The 14,529-nt window shown below is 41.4% G+C and overlaps 1 protein-coding gene across 4 annotated transcripts in view; it reads left to right on the top strand.

Moving 5' to 3' along the window:
- Prune2 (prune homolog 2 with BCH domain) overlaps positions 1-12,668 on the top strand; it is a 215,175-nt gene extending 202,507 nt beyond the window's left edge. For 2 of the 4 annotated variants that reach the window (XM_070035781.1, XM_070035780.1), the window contains exons 18-20: positions 379-417; positions 6,209-6,256; positions 9,653-12,668. In XM_070035781.1, the coding sequence (XP_069891882.1) occupies positions 379-417; positions 6,209-6,256; positions 9,653-9,683 (118 nt within the window). In that variant the 3' untranslated portion in view covers positions 9,684-12,668. The remainder of the gene's footprint in view (positions 1-378; positions 418-6,208; positions 6,257-9,652) is intronic. The other 2 variants (XM_070035782.1, XM_070035783.1) reach the window with 2 other exon arrangements.
- Positions 12,669-14,529: the final 1,861 nt, after the last annotated feature.

Below are 14,529 nucleotides of genomic sequence, written 5' to 3'. Positions count from 1 at the left end.
AGCTGTTGAGGTCAACCTGGTTTGCTACTCAAACCTACTAAACCAGATCCCACCCGCCACCTGGCCCAGGCTGCAAGCTAACTTGAACTCTCAACACATGACGCGGATGTTTTGGGCTTACTAGCCAGCATGTTCCTGGTCCCTTTGAAACGTTTATATCTACCTTTGTGAAGGCATTTGCAAAGTAAACACACATAAACACCTGACGGCAGGAAATGACACCGTATTTAGTCGACTGTATCTTGGTGCATCAAAGGATTGCTTTTCAAAGTGTATATGCGCCACTTACGTTTGGCTCTGCTTTGCTGGGTGACTCTCTCATGCTCTGCTTGCTTCTTTTGTATTTCTTTTCTACCCCGATGGTTTTTGCTCATGCAGACTGGATGAAGAACTGAGGGAAGCATCTGAAGCAGCTAAGTAAGACCTGGTATTCATTTAGCAGCTGGCATGATGGTGGCTTGCATTTTAGGAATAGATGGGAGCATCTGCATGCCTGGTGTTTAATTCCTGTCTCTTGGTCATATTGTACTGCACTTAAAAATATCCCTTTTCTGCTGTGGTAAATGTAATCTCTTATTTTTTACTTTAATCCAGTTTCCTCTACCCCAATCTTTGCTATCTAGAGGAAAGCATTTGTCACTATTTAATTATATATATACATCTATATCTATCTATCTATCTATCTATCTCTATATAAATCTATAGGTATGTATGTATGTATATATGTATACACATACAAAGTTATAGGTACCCTGACTAAAGAATGTTTCCAATACCCTGCCATACAGAGACTACCTACTACTCTAGGTAACAGCAGAACCTCACTAATTTGTATTTATGAGTAGAAATGCAAGTGGGTGCAAATTGGGAAGGTTTGTTTTTTTTTTTAATTGGGTCTGGTCATGGGGCCTGAACTCTGGGCCTGGGCACTGTCCCTCAGCTCTTCAGCTCAAGGCTAGCGCTCTACCACTTGAGCCACAGCGCCACTTCTGGCTATTTTTTTCTGCTTATGTGGTGCTGAGGAATTGAACCCAGGGCCTCAGGCATGCAAGGCAAGCACTCTACCACTGAGCCACCTTCCCAACCCCTGGGAAGGTTTTTGTAGAATCAATTTTATGGCATTCCAAGATGTAAAACCTAAACTTTAAGCGATGAGGAAATAATTGCTAAAGTTAACTAGTTTCAAGTTATTTTGACAGTGAAGAAATAGTCATTGCTTACCATTGTTGAGGTATGATGTTCTCTAAAGTCACAAAAAGGAACACATGTCAATGATGTTATCCTATGAATTATTTAATGAGAAAACCAGTAAGTTGCTAAAGTCAATTTGAAGAGCATTGAGAAACTAGATCTATAGCAGTCTCTCTCTCTCTCTCTCTCTCTCTCTCTCTCTCTCTCTCTCTCTCTCTATATATATATATATATATATATATATATATATATATATATATATATATATATATATATATCCCAGGGGACTTGTAAGACATTCCATAGATGTCTAAAACCAGATAGTACCAAATCCTGTATATATTGTGCCTTCTCTTTTATATACATACCCAAGATAAAGTTTATAAATTAAGCAGAGTAGGACATTAACAATAACAACTAATAACAAAGCAGAGTAATTATAATAATATAATATAATAATAGTAATTATAATAATATAATAATAATAATAAAAGTTATTTTTAAATTATTCATTATTTCTGGAATTTTCTACAAGATATTTTTGGATCATGGTCTGACTGCTAATAGTCAAAACCACAGAAAGCAAAATTGCTTAAATCTTTATTTGAGGATTCTTGGGTAAGATTTTTGTGGTAGATACAAAACTGGCTAATGTCCAGTAGGACAATAAACTGAGATACTGGGTTATCTTTTCCACCGGACTGAAAGTATTTGCATCACTGCCGGACATAAATCTTCAAGTTTACCTCCATCCTGAGAAAGTCAGCTTAGAAATTGCTAAGAAAGAGTACCTAGTTATTTAATTTCCTGCCTTTTTTAAGGTCCAAAGACATTTGCTAACACTGTATTTAAGTGTACACAAATACTATTGGAAACGGTTGAGTACATTCAGTGTCTTCCTCATTTCAGACATCACTTACATTATTAATTTCAATCATTCCTACAAAAGCAGAATGCCCAAAGTCCAAACGGCTACAAATTCTAAATAAACGCAGTGTAAATAGTGAAGCTTTCCTGATTCATTACAGACACCAATTGTTCATTGAAATGATCTAGTTAGACAACTTTTCCTGTGTCTCTTTTTCTTTTCTTGCAGGTAACCTATGGAATTATTTGCCTATAATGTGACTTTTTATTTTTATTTTGCCGGTCACGGGGCTTGAACTCGGGGCGCTGTTCTTGAGCTTTCACATTCAAGGCTAGCTCTCTACCACCTTGAGTTACAAGGCCACTTCCTGGTGGTTAATTGAATAGGAGTCTCACAGAACTTCCTGCCCAGGCTGGCTTTGAACCATGATCCTCAGATCTCAACCTCCCGAGTAGCTAGGATTACAGGCGTGAGCCACTGGTGCCCGGCAATGTAGATCTTTTGTATTAGAAGTTAAAGGAGAGATTTTCTTTAGAATAGTTTAGAATAGCTTCCTATTACTATATTCTTGTTTTCTTCCTTTCAAGAAAACTGACACCCACTCAAATCAACAGAACTCATAGACATAATCTTTATATGTCATTTACTTGTTCTAACAAAGTCTTCTTAATTTCTAACTCAACTCTAACAAATAAGCCGTGGTAGAAGAAAGATAGTAGGAATCAAAGAACCAAATGTGGGTATGAGGAATTCCTTCAACATTTATCTGCATGCAAAATGATTTGTGCCTTGAGATGCCCAGAGAGAAAGGCGTCCTTGAGTTTTTTCCAGACTTCCCTGTTTCAGGAACAATGTGGTTATGAGATTAGGAAGCTCTTTACAGAATGAAAGATCAAGAAGGAATGTAATTTTCCAGTCAAATCTATCACAAGTCAGATCATCATCTTTTCATTATTGCCATGAATCTTGCTTCCCCCCCCCCCATATATTCACCCCTCAACCCTGTTTAGCCATCAGAGTAAAACAATGACTATTTTTGATGTTCTTGAGTACCTTTTTCTTCTTTCTTTCAAATCCATCATTTCCTTCCCTGCCCTCCTGCACAACGCCTATGTCTAAGTGGTTTAGAAGGTCCAAAAGGTCTTGAGCTTTCTTCTAAAGGAAACACAGTGCTTATGCCTGGTGATACCCGGTAAGTTTACGCCACATTAACTGAGGACTGCCTAAGAATAGGGTTGTTGCTATTGAGTAGCAATTCTCAGAGTTCTCTTGCACATCAGAATCGCTGGAGCAACAATTAAAACCCATGCTTCAGTCCTCACTCGCAAAGCTACAGATGCCATAGGTTTAGAGGGGCTCTAGCCTGTCTCTAACAAGTTCCTAGTGAGGCTGAACCAGAGCTCTGGGTCACCCTTTATGACCCTTCTACTAAAAGGGCTGACCAGAAACAAATTTGTCTTAGCAATTTATATTTTTATTATTTGTTTGTTTGTTTGTTTTGTGCCAGTACTGAGGCTTGAACTCAGGGCCTAGGCATTGTCCCTTAGATTATTTCCAACCTTTTAGTGGTTAGAAATAATAGTCTCATGGACTTTTCTGCCCCAGCTGGCTTTGAACTGTAATTCTTAGATCTCAGCCTCTTGGGCAGCTAGGAGTACAGGCATGAGCCACTGGTACCCTGCTGTTTTAGCAGGTCTAGGCTTCAGATTCAGTGCCTAAGCTGTTTGCCTAAAGACTCCTCCTCTGATTGATTCATTCTTTTGATAGTGAAATTGAAAACTATCTTCACATTTGAATTTATATAAGGAAAAGGCCCTGGGCTTCTTTTGTAAGACATTGAATATCAAATATCAGAACCTTTCACATTGCTCCTGCTAACTACTTAGCTTTGCATGTGGCCACTATAACATATATACTAGGACAGATTCTATAGGGTAATTTTTGATACAAGAAAACAGACCTCTGAAGATAGATGAAATGTGTTCTAATTTCCTACATGACTATTAAAAAGCTTCAGGCTGGGTCTTACCCAAGATAGTCATCCACTTTATCAAAGAACAAACTTCTCCATTGTGCAGCTCTGTTCTAGTGCTTTTCCTTTTCTTCTCTTTTCTTTTTTCTTTGGGGCTGTTACTGGAGCTAGAACTCAGTACTATTCCTTGGTTTTCCATTACAAGACTAGTGCTTTTCCACTTGGGCCACATCTGACTTCTAGCTTTTTTGGTGGCTCATTGGAGATAAGAACCACACAGACTTTTCCATTCAGGCTGGTTTTGAACTGCAGTCTTCAGATCTCAGCCTCTTGAGTAGCTAGGATTACAGGTGTGAGTACAAGTACCTGGCTTCTAGTTGTTTAAAACATGTTCTCCTTCTCTCCACATATTCCTGCACCATCACTCACAATGACTGGCACTAGACTGAAACCAGGTATTGGACATAACTTGTCTTTTCTTTGGAACCTCAGATGTAAACCCAGAAAGAAAATCCACACCCACTCTTGTTCTGCAAATGTCTTTGGAGTGGCAGCATTAAATGCTTTGTGAATTGCTATTTTCTTTGGAAGGATTACTCAAAGTTAAAAAGCCAAAGGCTAGTCTTGGAAGATTGCCCTTGGTTCCATTTCAGCTTTTCAAGGTTTTTCTAGCATGCTATCAACATTCCTTGACTGTCCTTATGCATTAAGTTGCCAAATTTTTACCATAAACACTAGGTCACCAGCAAAAGGCATTAGGAGTAGAGGTTCGGGGTGGGGTAGTAACCTCCTGCCATTTCTTTTCTTTTTTTCTTTCTTCTTTTTTTGGTCGATTGTGGGGCTTGAGTTCAGGGTCTGGGCTCTGGTCCCTGAGCTCTTTTTGCTCAAGGCCAATGCTTTACCACTTTGAACCACAGCACCACTTCCAGTTCTCTAGTAACTAATGGGCAACGAGAGTCACACAGACTTTCCTGCCTTGGTTGCCTGTGAACCTTGATTCTCAGGTCTCAGCCACCTGAGTAGCTAGAATTACAGGGGTGAGCCACCAGCACCTGGCTTTCCTACCATTTTCAACAAAACACCTGACTTTAGTCACCCAAATCCTATATGGATCAATTAGCTGGAGGAATTATTCACAGTACAAAAAGAACCCTAGTTTCATTAAAAAGGATCACTGAATGAATCCCTGTCAGTGATAAAAATATTTGGGGGGGGATGAGTAGGGTGGGAGGCTAATGTTAAAGTGTGCAAAATATTAGTCAAGAATGGTTTATAGAAAACTTGAAATTTGCAAACAGAAATGACACCTCAATGTCATCTCAAGAGCAATTACTATAAGACAGAAGCATAAATTACCATCAGAAACGTTTAGTCCGTTATCTGATGTGGTAACACTTTCTTCCTTTGGGTTTGTGTTAGGTAGGATGTACTGGCATTACTTGAACAGCTTCATGGAGTAGTGTCTTGTTAATTTTTCTAAAGCAATAGAGAAAATTGATACTGGCATTCTTTTTTTTCCTCTTTGCATCTTAGAAAATTCTCATTCTTATGAAACCTGAAAGTTAATTATGTTTATATGTAGACAAGGTTAGGTAGCTTGAAAGGATTTTCCTTTGTGGATAAAACATGTTACTATTTTGGATACAAATAGAAAATTGCAATATTAGCTGGGCGCCGGTGGCTCATGCCTGTAATCCTGGCTACTAAGGAAGCTGAGATCTGAGGATCGCGGTTCAAAGCCAGCCCAGGCAGAAAAGTCTTTGAGACTCTTTATCTCCAATTGACTGCCAGAAAACCAGAAGTGGTACTGTGGCTTAAGAGATAGAGCGCTAGCCTTGAGCTGAAGAGCTGAAGGGCAGAGCTCAGGCCCAGAGTTCAAGCCCCATGACCTACAAAAAAAAAAAAATATTATGTTCATTGAGTTAAAGAGTTGTAAATGACCAGGAGAGAGATTACTGGAAGACTTTGGAATTTTTAATCTTCCCATTGTGGTTCAACATCATACGTATTGACTATATTTCAAAACTCATGGTAAAATGAGTCACAATTTAGTAGTATCATGTGTTCAGGTGTGGATTTGGGATATTTTCAAATAGTGCCAAATGCCCCTACATCAGTAGTGTGAATGTAGAGAATGGAGAAATGTTGACTCTTTTCTGTTTCCTCCTTGCGTTCAGAGCTAGCTGCCTTTACAATGATCCAGAAATGTCCTCCATGGAGAAGGAGTAAGCATTTACCATCTCTGATCACTTTGTGGCGACCTGTAGCATTGTATGGCTGAGCTGGGGAAGGAAAAAGGCAGTCCAGGACTGAGCAAGCCTGGTTTAGATGTTCAGCACTTGGGAATTCCACCCCTGAAATTAGAAACTTAAAGGGCAAATAAATCAGCTTACTATGATCCTATGTATGACGGCCACTAGAAATGGCCAAGTCCTTTACTTGGTGTTCAGTTCTTTTTCCATTCCAAAACTGAGGAGAAAATAATGTATTGGAGCCAGAGGTGAGAACATTGGGCTAGAGGAGGGCAGCCCCACTTTCTGTGTGACATCTTCGGCTGGGACAAGTAAAGGCTCAACTGTCATGTGAACTTCATACTCCAATGGGGAGAGGTATTCTTGTTTTGAAAACTCCCAGAGTCTACACGGGATTGAAGAAATGATCTAACTGGATCATTTTAGAGAGAGAGCTTGAGTATTGAGTTCTTAGTACATGTCATACCTTACGTAACAACTCACACGAACTATTTTGACTTTTAAACGTCACACTAAGCTTATGAATAAAGAGGAACGCCTCTTACATCACCTTTACAATAAAAAGAAAAATAGAAGTAAAATAGCCAGCGGTTCTTATTTGAGAAAGAGGTGGTCTCTGTACTGGAATGTCATGCCACCTCTCACCTTACTAGGGACAAAAGTTATCTAGAAGAGCAGAATTAAGTTAGTGGCCAACTTCATTTCAGGAAGAAATGAAATTTAAAAGAAATTTAACATTGTCCTTGTGCCAGAAATCAAGGAGAGGCAAAGATGTGTGTCTGTTGCCGCATCACCTCTTTTCTTTCCTGGAACACAAGTGTAACGTCTCTGCAGTTGCCATGTTGGCCTTACAACTCAAAAGCAGTTTTGGAATGACTTCCTCTCACTCCAACTGGAAAGGATGCAAACCTGGCAAGCGGATGTTTAAATTCATACGGCTGTGTTCCTGAAGATCGTTCCTGTCCAACCTCTAGAAAGAAAGGTGACAATTGCTCTAAGCAAATCACCACAGGAGCCTCTGCAAAGCAAGCGTATCTCAATCCCTCCATCCACAGTAACGTACTTTGCAAACATGAGACCGTATTTCCTCTTGTGGTAACACAGTCCTTGTTTGAACAATTCACAGGGCCAACAGGTGCTAGAGTTTGCAGAAGGCTGCAACATCTTTTGGGCTTACCCACTCCTCTGCCTGCCTTGTCTGCCTGTTCCCTCCGAGGGTCAACGGACATTTGGGTTGGGAGGAGGGCAGAGCCTTACTTCCTCATTGGGCTGTCTGGCAGAGCCGGGCATGGGGGACTGAGGATGCATGAGCTGTGAGTGTTCCTTCCCCTTCTTAGAAGAGCACATTTCCTAAGCCTTCCCCAGGCCCTCGGTCAGCCTACCCCACACGATGAGATCACAGATGAGAGGCAAAAGGAGGCAAGATTTTTCTTTTTGTCCTGACTTCCAGCCTGGACTTTCGGCTGTCTTCGGGATTCAAATGCAAGGCTTCATTCGTCTCCAGGGATGTTGCTGTCAGGGACAAGGAAAAATTCTGTGTGGAAGCCTTTCCTACCTTCCGTACCTAATACCGAGGGGGTGGGCTGCAACCTGGGCACAGACTCCCCTCAGACTCTTCTAAGGGCCTCAGTCAGGCCATGAATTAAAGGAAATATGTGTCAGCCCTGAAGGTGGCCTCGTGGCTTCTCAAACTGAAGTCCCCTCAATGCCTGCCTCTTAACTAGCTGCTGTCCCCCAGCTTCTTTTTCTTTTCTTTCTTTTCATTTTTGGTCCTGGAATTTGAACTAAAAGCTTTATACCTGCTAGGATGGAGATCTACATTTTGAGTCATGCCTCCAGCCCTGGGTTTTGCTGGGTATTATATATATATATATATATATAATATATTATTATATATATACATATATATATGTTTATTTATTTAGTGGTAACCCTGGGGCTTAAACTCAGGTCCTGAGCTCTATCCCTGAACTTTTTTTTCTTTTCAAAGAAAGCACTCTACCATTTGAGCTACACAACTCTTATTTCCAGATTTTGGTTGTTAATTGAAGGTAAGAGTCTAACATACTTTGCTGCCCAGGCTGGCTTTGAGCCCTGATCCTCAGACTAGGATTAACAGGCATGAGCCACTGGTACTTGGCTTCCCCCAGCTTCTTAATGAAGCAGACCAGCCTCCTTACCATCTGAGAAGATTCCAGTCATCTTGTAGGCATCTGTCGGCTAGTACCACACTCAGGCTTCCTCTGTGTGTCGGATCTGTGGGCCTGTAGGAACACCAGACCCCAGAGCTGCCAATCCATGCCATATCAGTGACAGACAGGAAATAATTGTGTATGTGTGTGTGTTTTTAAATTATGAAATTAATTCATTTGGTGTATTTCAAAAGGTGGCAATACTTTTCCTCATCAGCAGAAGTTACAAAAAAAACACATATTACACACACATACACAAACACACACACACACACACACCTCAGAAAAAATTGTAAACAAATCTTCTTGAGAATGACAGTCACATATAAAGTCACCCTAGAAAGTAAGACAGTCACGTTCCATCCATTTGCTTAAGTTTCATTAAATACTGGGTCTACTCAAGGGCGGAGGGGAAAAAGGCCACTTTCAAAAAAGAGTGTGTTGTTAAATGAGCCATTTACTGTACTATTCCTAAAAGCACCAGGAGGAGAACATTTTCTAAACTGGATCAAGTGGAATGTAGAATCAATCAATCCTCCTCCTCCTGACCACTGGCTAGTAACAAGAAAGAAAGGAAGGATGGAAGGATGGAAGGAAGGAAGGAAGGACTAAAGCCAGGTGCTGGTGGCTCATGCCTACAATCCCTAGCTACTTAGGAGGCTGAGATCTGTGGATTGTGGTTCAAGGCCAACTTGGGCAAGCAAGTCTATGATATTTATCTCCAATTAACCACCATTAAACGAACAAAGCCAGAAGTAGAACTGTGCCTCCAGTGGTAGAGCACTAGCTTTACATACAAAAAAAGCTCAGGGACAGCACCCAGGCCCTGAGTTCAAGCCTAGGACCAACACACACACACACACACACACACACACACAATATTCCAGAAACAAGTGTGTAAAAATAAGCTCATTCGATAGGTAAAGAAAAGCTTGGCCGTCAGGGGAGGATGGTGTTGGACCTGATTTTTCTAGTATAAAAGCACATGCATGATTCATTTTCAGAACAAAGCAAAATATTACAACATGGCTGGATGTTTCTCAGGCTTCATCTCTCTCTCTCCCTCTTGTCTCTCTTTCTGTCTGGCTCTCTCCCTTTCTCCATTTCTGTCTCCAATCTCTGTCTCTGTCTCTATCTGTCTTTCCTTCTCTCTCTCATTCTTCCCCACCCTTCACAGCATTGACCTGAAGCTGAAAGAAAAGCTCTAGTCGTCCATGGCTGGGGAAGAGGCTGCCTTCACTTTGAATTGGCTGATGTCCGTCTACCTTGGAAGAGACAAGGCTGCTGTTACTTTTCTCCACTTTGCACTACCTGGTGCCATTCTACATTTCTAAGGGGAAAAACAGGAAGAGAAATTGTTTACTCTTACCATGTGTTATGGAATTGTGTGTGTTTTCCTATGTTGCCAATTATGTGCCTCAAAGAGTTTAGTTGAACCTTAGCAGGAAAGTAGGCCTTCCGTTTCAATGCTTTTGTCATCCCTTGGTGCAGTAACACTTGGTCCCTTAGACTGATGTTTACGACTAAGAACATTTAAATCTATTGTTAAGTACAAGTGGATTTGTTGCTATAGATTAGCTGGATTTCTCCTTGATAAATCAGTTTAGAATTATAGTCCACAGGGCTTGGCTCTTCCTGGAAAGTTGAACTCTGGGTAGCTCTACTTTTTAAGCCCACTTAAAACAGCTGTAAATGAGATGCATCATCAATTAAGGTCCCATTTTACTCTTGGCCACCCGGTTAACTTCTCAACGGGAAGGCCAAGCATCCCTCGCTCACATCCATTTTGACTTTAATTACCATGACTTACGTCATTTCTCCAACAAATGTTGACGATCTTTATACAGTGAAAACTTCAAGAGGAGTTGCATTTTTCGTTGTTGCTTTTAAGCAGCACACTAAGCTGAAGAAGTTACACTTTGAGTGCCAGAGGCTCAAGTCTAAGCCTCCTCCAAAAAAGTTATCTAGTCACCTTCAGTCATCCAAATTTCTCTCACTTATGCATATAAAGAGCGATCATGCGATCACAGATTTAACATGAAAGGTGAGCATGAGTTCATTCCTAGTTTTCATGTATTCTTTACAGTGTGGTTTCAAGTCTGGGAGGGAGGGAGGGAGGGAAGGCGCTTGTGAAAACTTGGCAAACTTTGCCAAATCTACGGCATCACCGTAAGCCAAGGATGGTTTTCACATTTGTGGTGGGGAAAAAGAAACTTTAAAATATCCCTGACACAGCAGATTATTCCAGTTTTTAGTATCTACAATTGGAGTGCGATGGAAACACAGCCAGGCGCGTTTGCTTTCATCCTGCCTGCATCCATGTTCTCCTGCCCTTACAGCGCTGAGAAAACAACAGACCAAAAGCATGTACCAGCTCCCCAAAGGTGGCTGACCTGTGTGCTCCCAAATACGCCTTTTCCACCCTGCCCCATCTTTGTGTTGTAGATAGTTCCTCGAACAGCATGGACAAATGAGCTGCCAGCTAATTCATTTCTGTCAGAAGGAAATAGTTGACCTACAGACAGTGAAACTGAACACGTGGCTGTCTGAGAAAGATAAAGAGTCCTCAGGGCTCCAAGGCAAGGCGCCTTCCTCCTGAGCAGCTTCCTGGGGCGGCTGAGAGTCTTGCTTTACTCTGGGACCCATTTTTAGTCTTCAGTGTTACCCGTTGCCATGAAGCTGGTATAGCTAAACCTGGAATAAGGACCTCCACTCTAGCTCATTTGGCAACTGGACGGGGAAGAGCTGTCTGCCATGTTTCCAGCCCTCAGTCCCTTTGAAGTAGACATCTTTGCACATGCGACCTCATTTGCTTCCTGCCTGAGTCCAGCCCACCCTCCGCCCCTGCTCACACAGGGCAGTGAACAGCCCCCATAGTTAATCTCTTGTACCCTTTTAATAGATATCAAAATTTAGGAACTCCTGGAGCTTTGTGTTCGTTTGGATCATCTTCCTCTCAGCATAGGCTAGTCTGAAAGATCCTAGGGCCAACCATCTCTCCCGCCCCATCTCTACCTTTGGAAGCCCAAATGACGCCTACCCACCAGGCAATTAAGTATGGCTCACTCAGCATTCTAGTTTGGTCACCTCTGTAATACACACAGGCATCCCCATGTTGGAAGGTAAATCACACGAGCCTTGCAGCCACGTTGAACCTATGAAGTAGCAAGGGGCCTAGTGTTCACCTTAGTGGTGCTCACCTGAGAAATAAGGGGCTGGTGTGGATCTCTTTTTACAACTGCCGGACAAGGCCACAATCTCATCCCTCATATTCTCTTTGAACTCGAACCACCTGAGTTTTCTGGAAGACTACTCGGGTGGTATCCTATTCCACATAGAAATGAGAAGCCTCTTACCAAGTCAGTGATTTCATTTGGGCTGTTCTATGGGCTATAAAAAACCATTCCGATAGTGTTAGGCATTTGCTGTTTTATTATCTTTAAAGGACAAATTACTTTTCATTGCACGTGCTAGACAAAAGCTACCATATAAATTCCATCTGAGTACGTAGAATCCTCGGCGAATCCTGAGGAAATAATCCCTAGATGTAAACTTTCACATTACTCACCTATCTAGCTCTTGCATTCTAAGCATTCTTGCTTTGGTTCAGACTTCTGGGAACTGCTTTGCACTTTTCCTGTAGATTTTGTAGTTAAGGGAACCAAGGGACCATTGCAGGCAAAAGTATTGGTTTTACTCAAAGTGTCACATGTTCTTCAAGTAGCTTGTGATTTAGAGAAAGAACAAGAGTGAGAATATTGGAGGGGGATAGCTGAAAGAAAACCCTGGAGTTCCTGTTGAAGCCATATGATATTTTATAGAGCGCCTGTCTAAGGCATACTCTGCAACCTGTCAGGAAGTCACCCCTAGCCTTCATGGTTAAGATATCACTTTGAAGATTCAGTTATGGCACTGTTTGCCACCTTAACTTATCAAAATGCCTCAGTAGTTTGCTTCCTTAGAAACATTAGGATGTGCACAAATTCATCTTTTATATATTTAAAGATTTTTCTACTGTGTATTGGATTGCTCAGAATGAAAGTCTCTATCAGACATTTTTTGGTGAATAAATGTTCCTTAAATAGTGTGAATTCAAAATATGAAAATATGTAATAACACAATATAACTATATAGCTTCTCTGTATACCTAAACAATAAAAATGGATTCGTGTGGTAATGGCTTGTTTTCTTGGGTCAGCAAGCACTGGTCTGTGACTTCCCTTTTTATTTAGACATCATCAGCTTGGCTCTTGGTGATGAAGAACTCCATAGATTTTAGCTTTCCTGAGGTCATTTGGGTTTTGTTCTCTTTTTTACTGTTGCCTCTCATATATCTCAGAGTTTCATTCACTTTGTGCTCCAAATACATTGTTTATTCTTTGGGTGTGGGTAAACAATTTCTCTGAAAATATCACCGTGTTCCATAGCATTTTGCCACCATCTGCCCCTGCCTGTCCATGCCTATATTTACTTTTAAATTAAAATTTATTCAGGGATGGAGCTGTCGCTTACTGGTAAAGTGCATGATTAGCATGAGCAAGGGCCTAGCGTGATCCTAGCCCTACACACCCTACAAAACCCCAAACCCAAACGAACAACAACACAAAAAACAATGTCATTTTAATCTCAGTTGTATTTTTCTGGTTTTTCTTTTTAAACATTCATAATCTTTACGCAAGAACAGAGCCAACAATCACCACTGGCTTAAAAAAGAAAAAAAAAAAAGCTTAAATGGATAATTTACTTCTGCTTCCTGGAAAGCTGTTGGACTAGCCAAATAAGAAGTTTGTTTCTAGCCACGTGCCTGTTACACACCAAGCTGAGATCTGAGGATTGCAGTTCAAAGCCAGCCAGGGCAGGAAAGTCCATGAGACTCTGACATCCAATTGTGTGTGAGCGCACGCGCGTGCGCACACACACACACACACACACACACACACACACACACACACACATGCTGGAAGTGGAGCTGTGGTTCAAGGGGTAGAGCAGTAGCCTTGATCACAAAAAATCTCAGAGACAGTGTCCAGGCCCTGAGTTTGAGCCCTCGGACCAGCACATACACATACAAAAAGAAGCTGCTTTACAAAGAGTGAGATCTCACATGCTCTCCTGATTTAGGCCTGAGAGAACTCAAGTAGATATCGACAGTACTCAAGAAACCAGAAAGACAAGACTGAGGACTTGCAGTCAAATGACACAATGGACAGTTAGATTCATTGTGCTGCCACCTCCCAGCTGTAGTAGAAACCGGAGCCTGGGTAAGAGGCTAGGACTAAGGGAAAGGCTGGGGAAATGGGGATATACACTGTGGTTTACCACACAGTGGCGAGAAGTAACAAATTACACATTGCTAGAGTAACACTCAAATGATAGGGTGGACTTGAAAAGGCAAAGCAAGCCAATATTTATAGCACAGTGCTAGTTACATAACTTCCAAACATATATACACATGCACAACAAAGCTACATATTAGGCAAATCTCATGGGGATTTAAGGACTTGACACATGTATTAGAGTGACTATAAGGTGTCAGATGAGGGATGGATTGAGAGCTTAGTTTACATTCAAAATCAACGAGGCCTTTATTGGGCTAAAGTTTAAAAATAAATCAAATGAAGATAGTCTAATCTTGTAACAGTTGAAGCCTAGACCGTGGAAGAGTTTTGCTAAAACACCTGGCATCCCGAAGGGCTGTTCCCAGTTAGGGTTTTCTTGCTCTCTCTCATGCTGATTTGACTGCATTGGCTGTGGCAGCCTTCCAAAAGACTGTCTTGGTACCAACATCATCCTGGACGCTCACGGGTCTCAGAGTGAAGCTGGCGTCTTTTGACACACTGATCTTCACCTAGCCCTCCAGAGCAAGGAGGTGAATAGAACGCTGATTTTCCTCCATGGTTTCTCTGTTCACCCCACATAACTCTTGGGCCAAGCAAAATGATTCCTTTTTAATATGTAACCATTTTTGTTTGGTGCGATAGTTTGATTGTGAAGCACTGTCTCTCTATGATGAGTTAATTTAACCCCTAACAGCTCCAAACTTTGGAGCTCCTC

This window comes from Dipodomys merriami, unplaced genomic scaffold (genome assembly GCF_024711535.1).
Source record: "Dipodomys merriami isolate MVZ:Mamm:240054 unplaced genomic scaffold, mDipMer1.0.p SCAF_26, whole genome shotgun sequence".
Classification (NCBI taxonomy): domain Eukaryota; kingdom Metazoa; phylum Chordata; class Mammalia; order Rodentia; family Heteromyidae; genus Dipodomys; species Dipodomys merriami.
The sequence above is the reverse complement of the archived record's forward strand: the minus strand, read 5'-3'. Positions and strand labels throughout refer to the sequence as shown.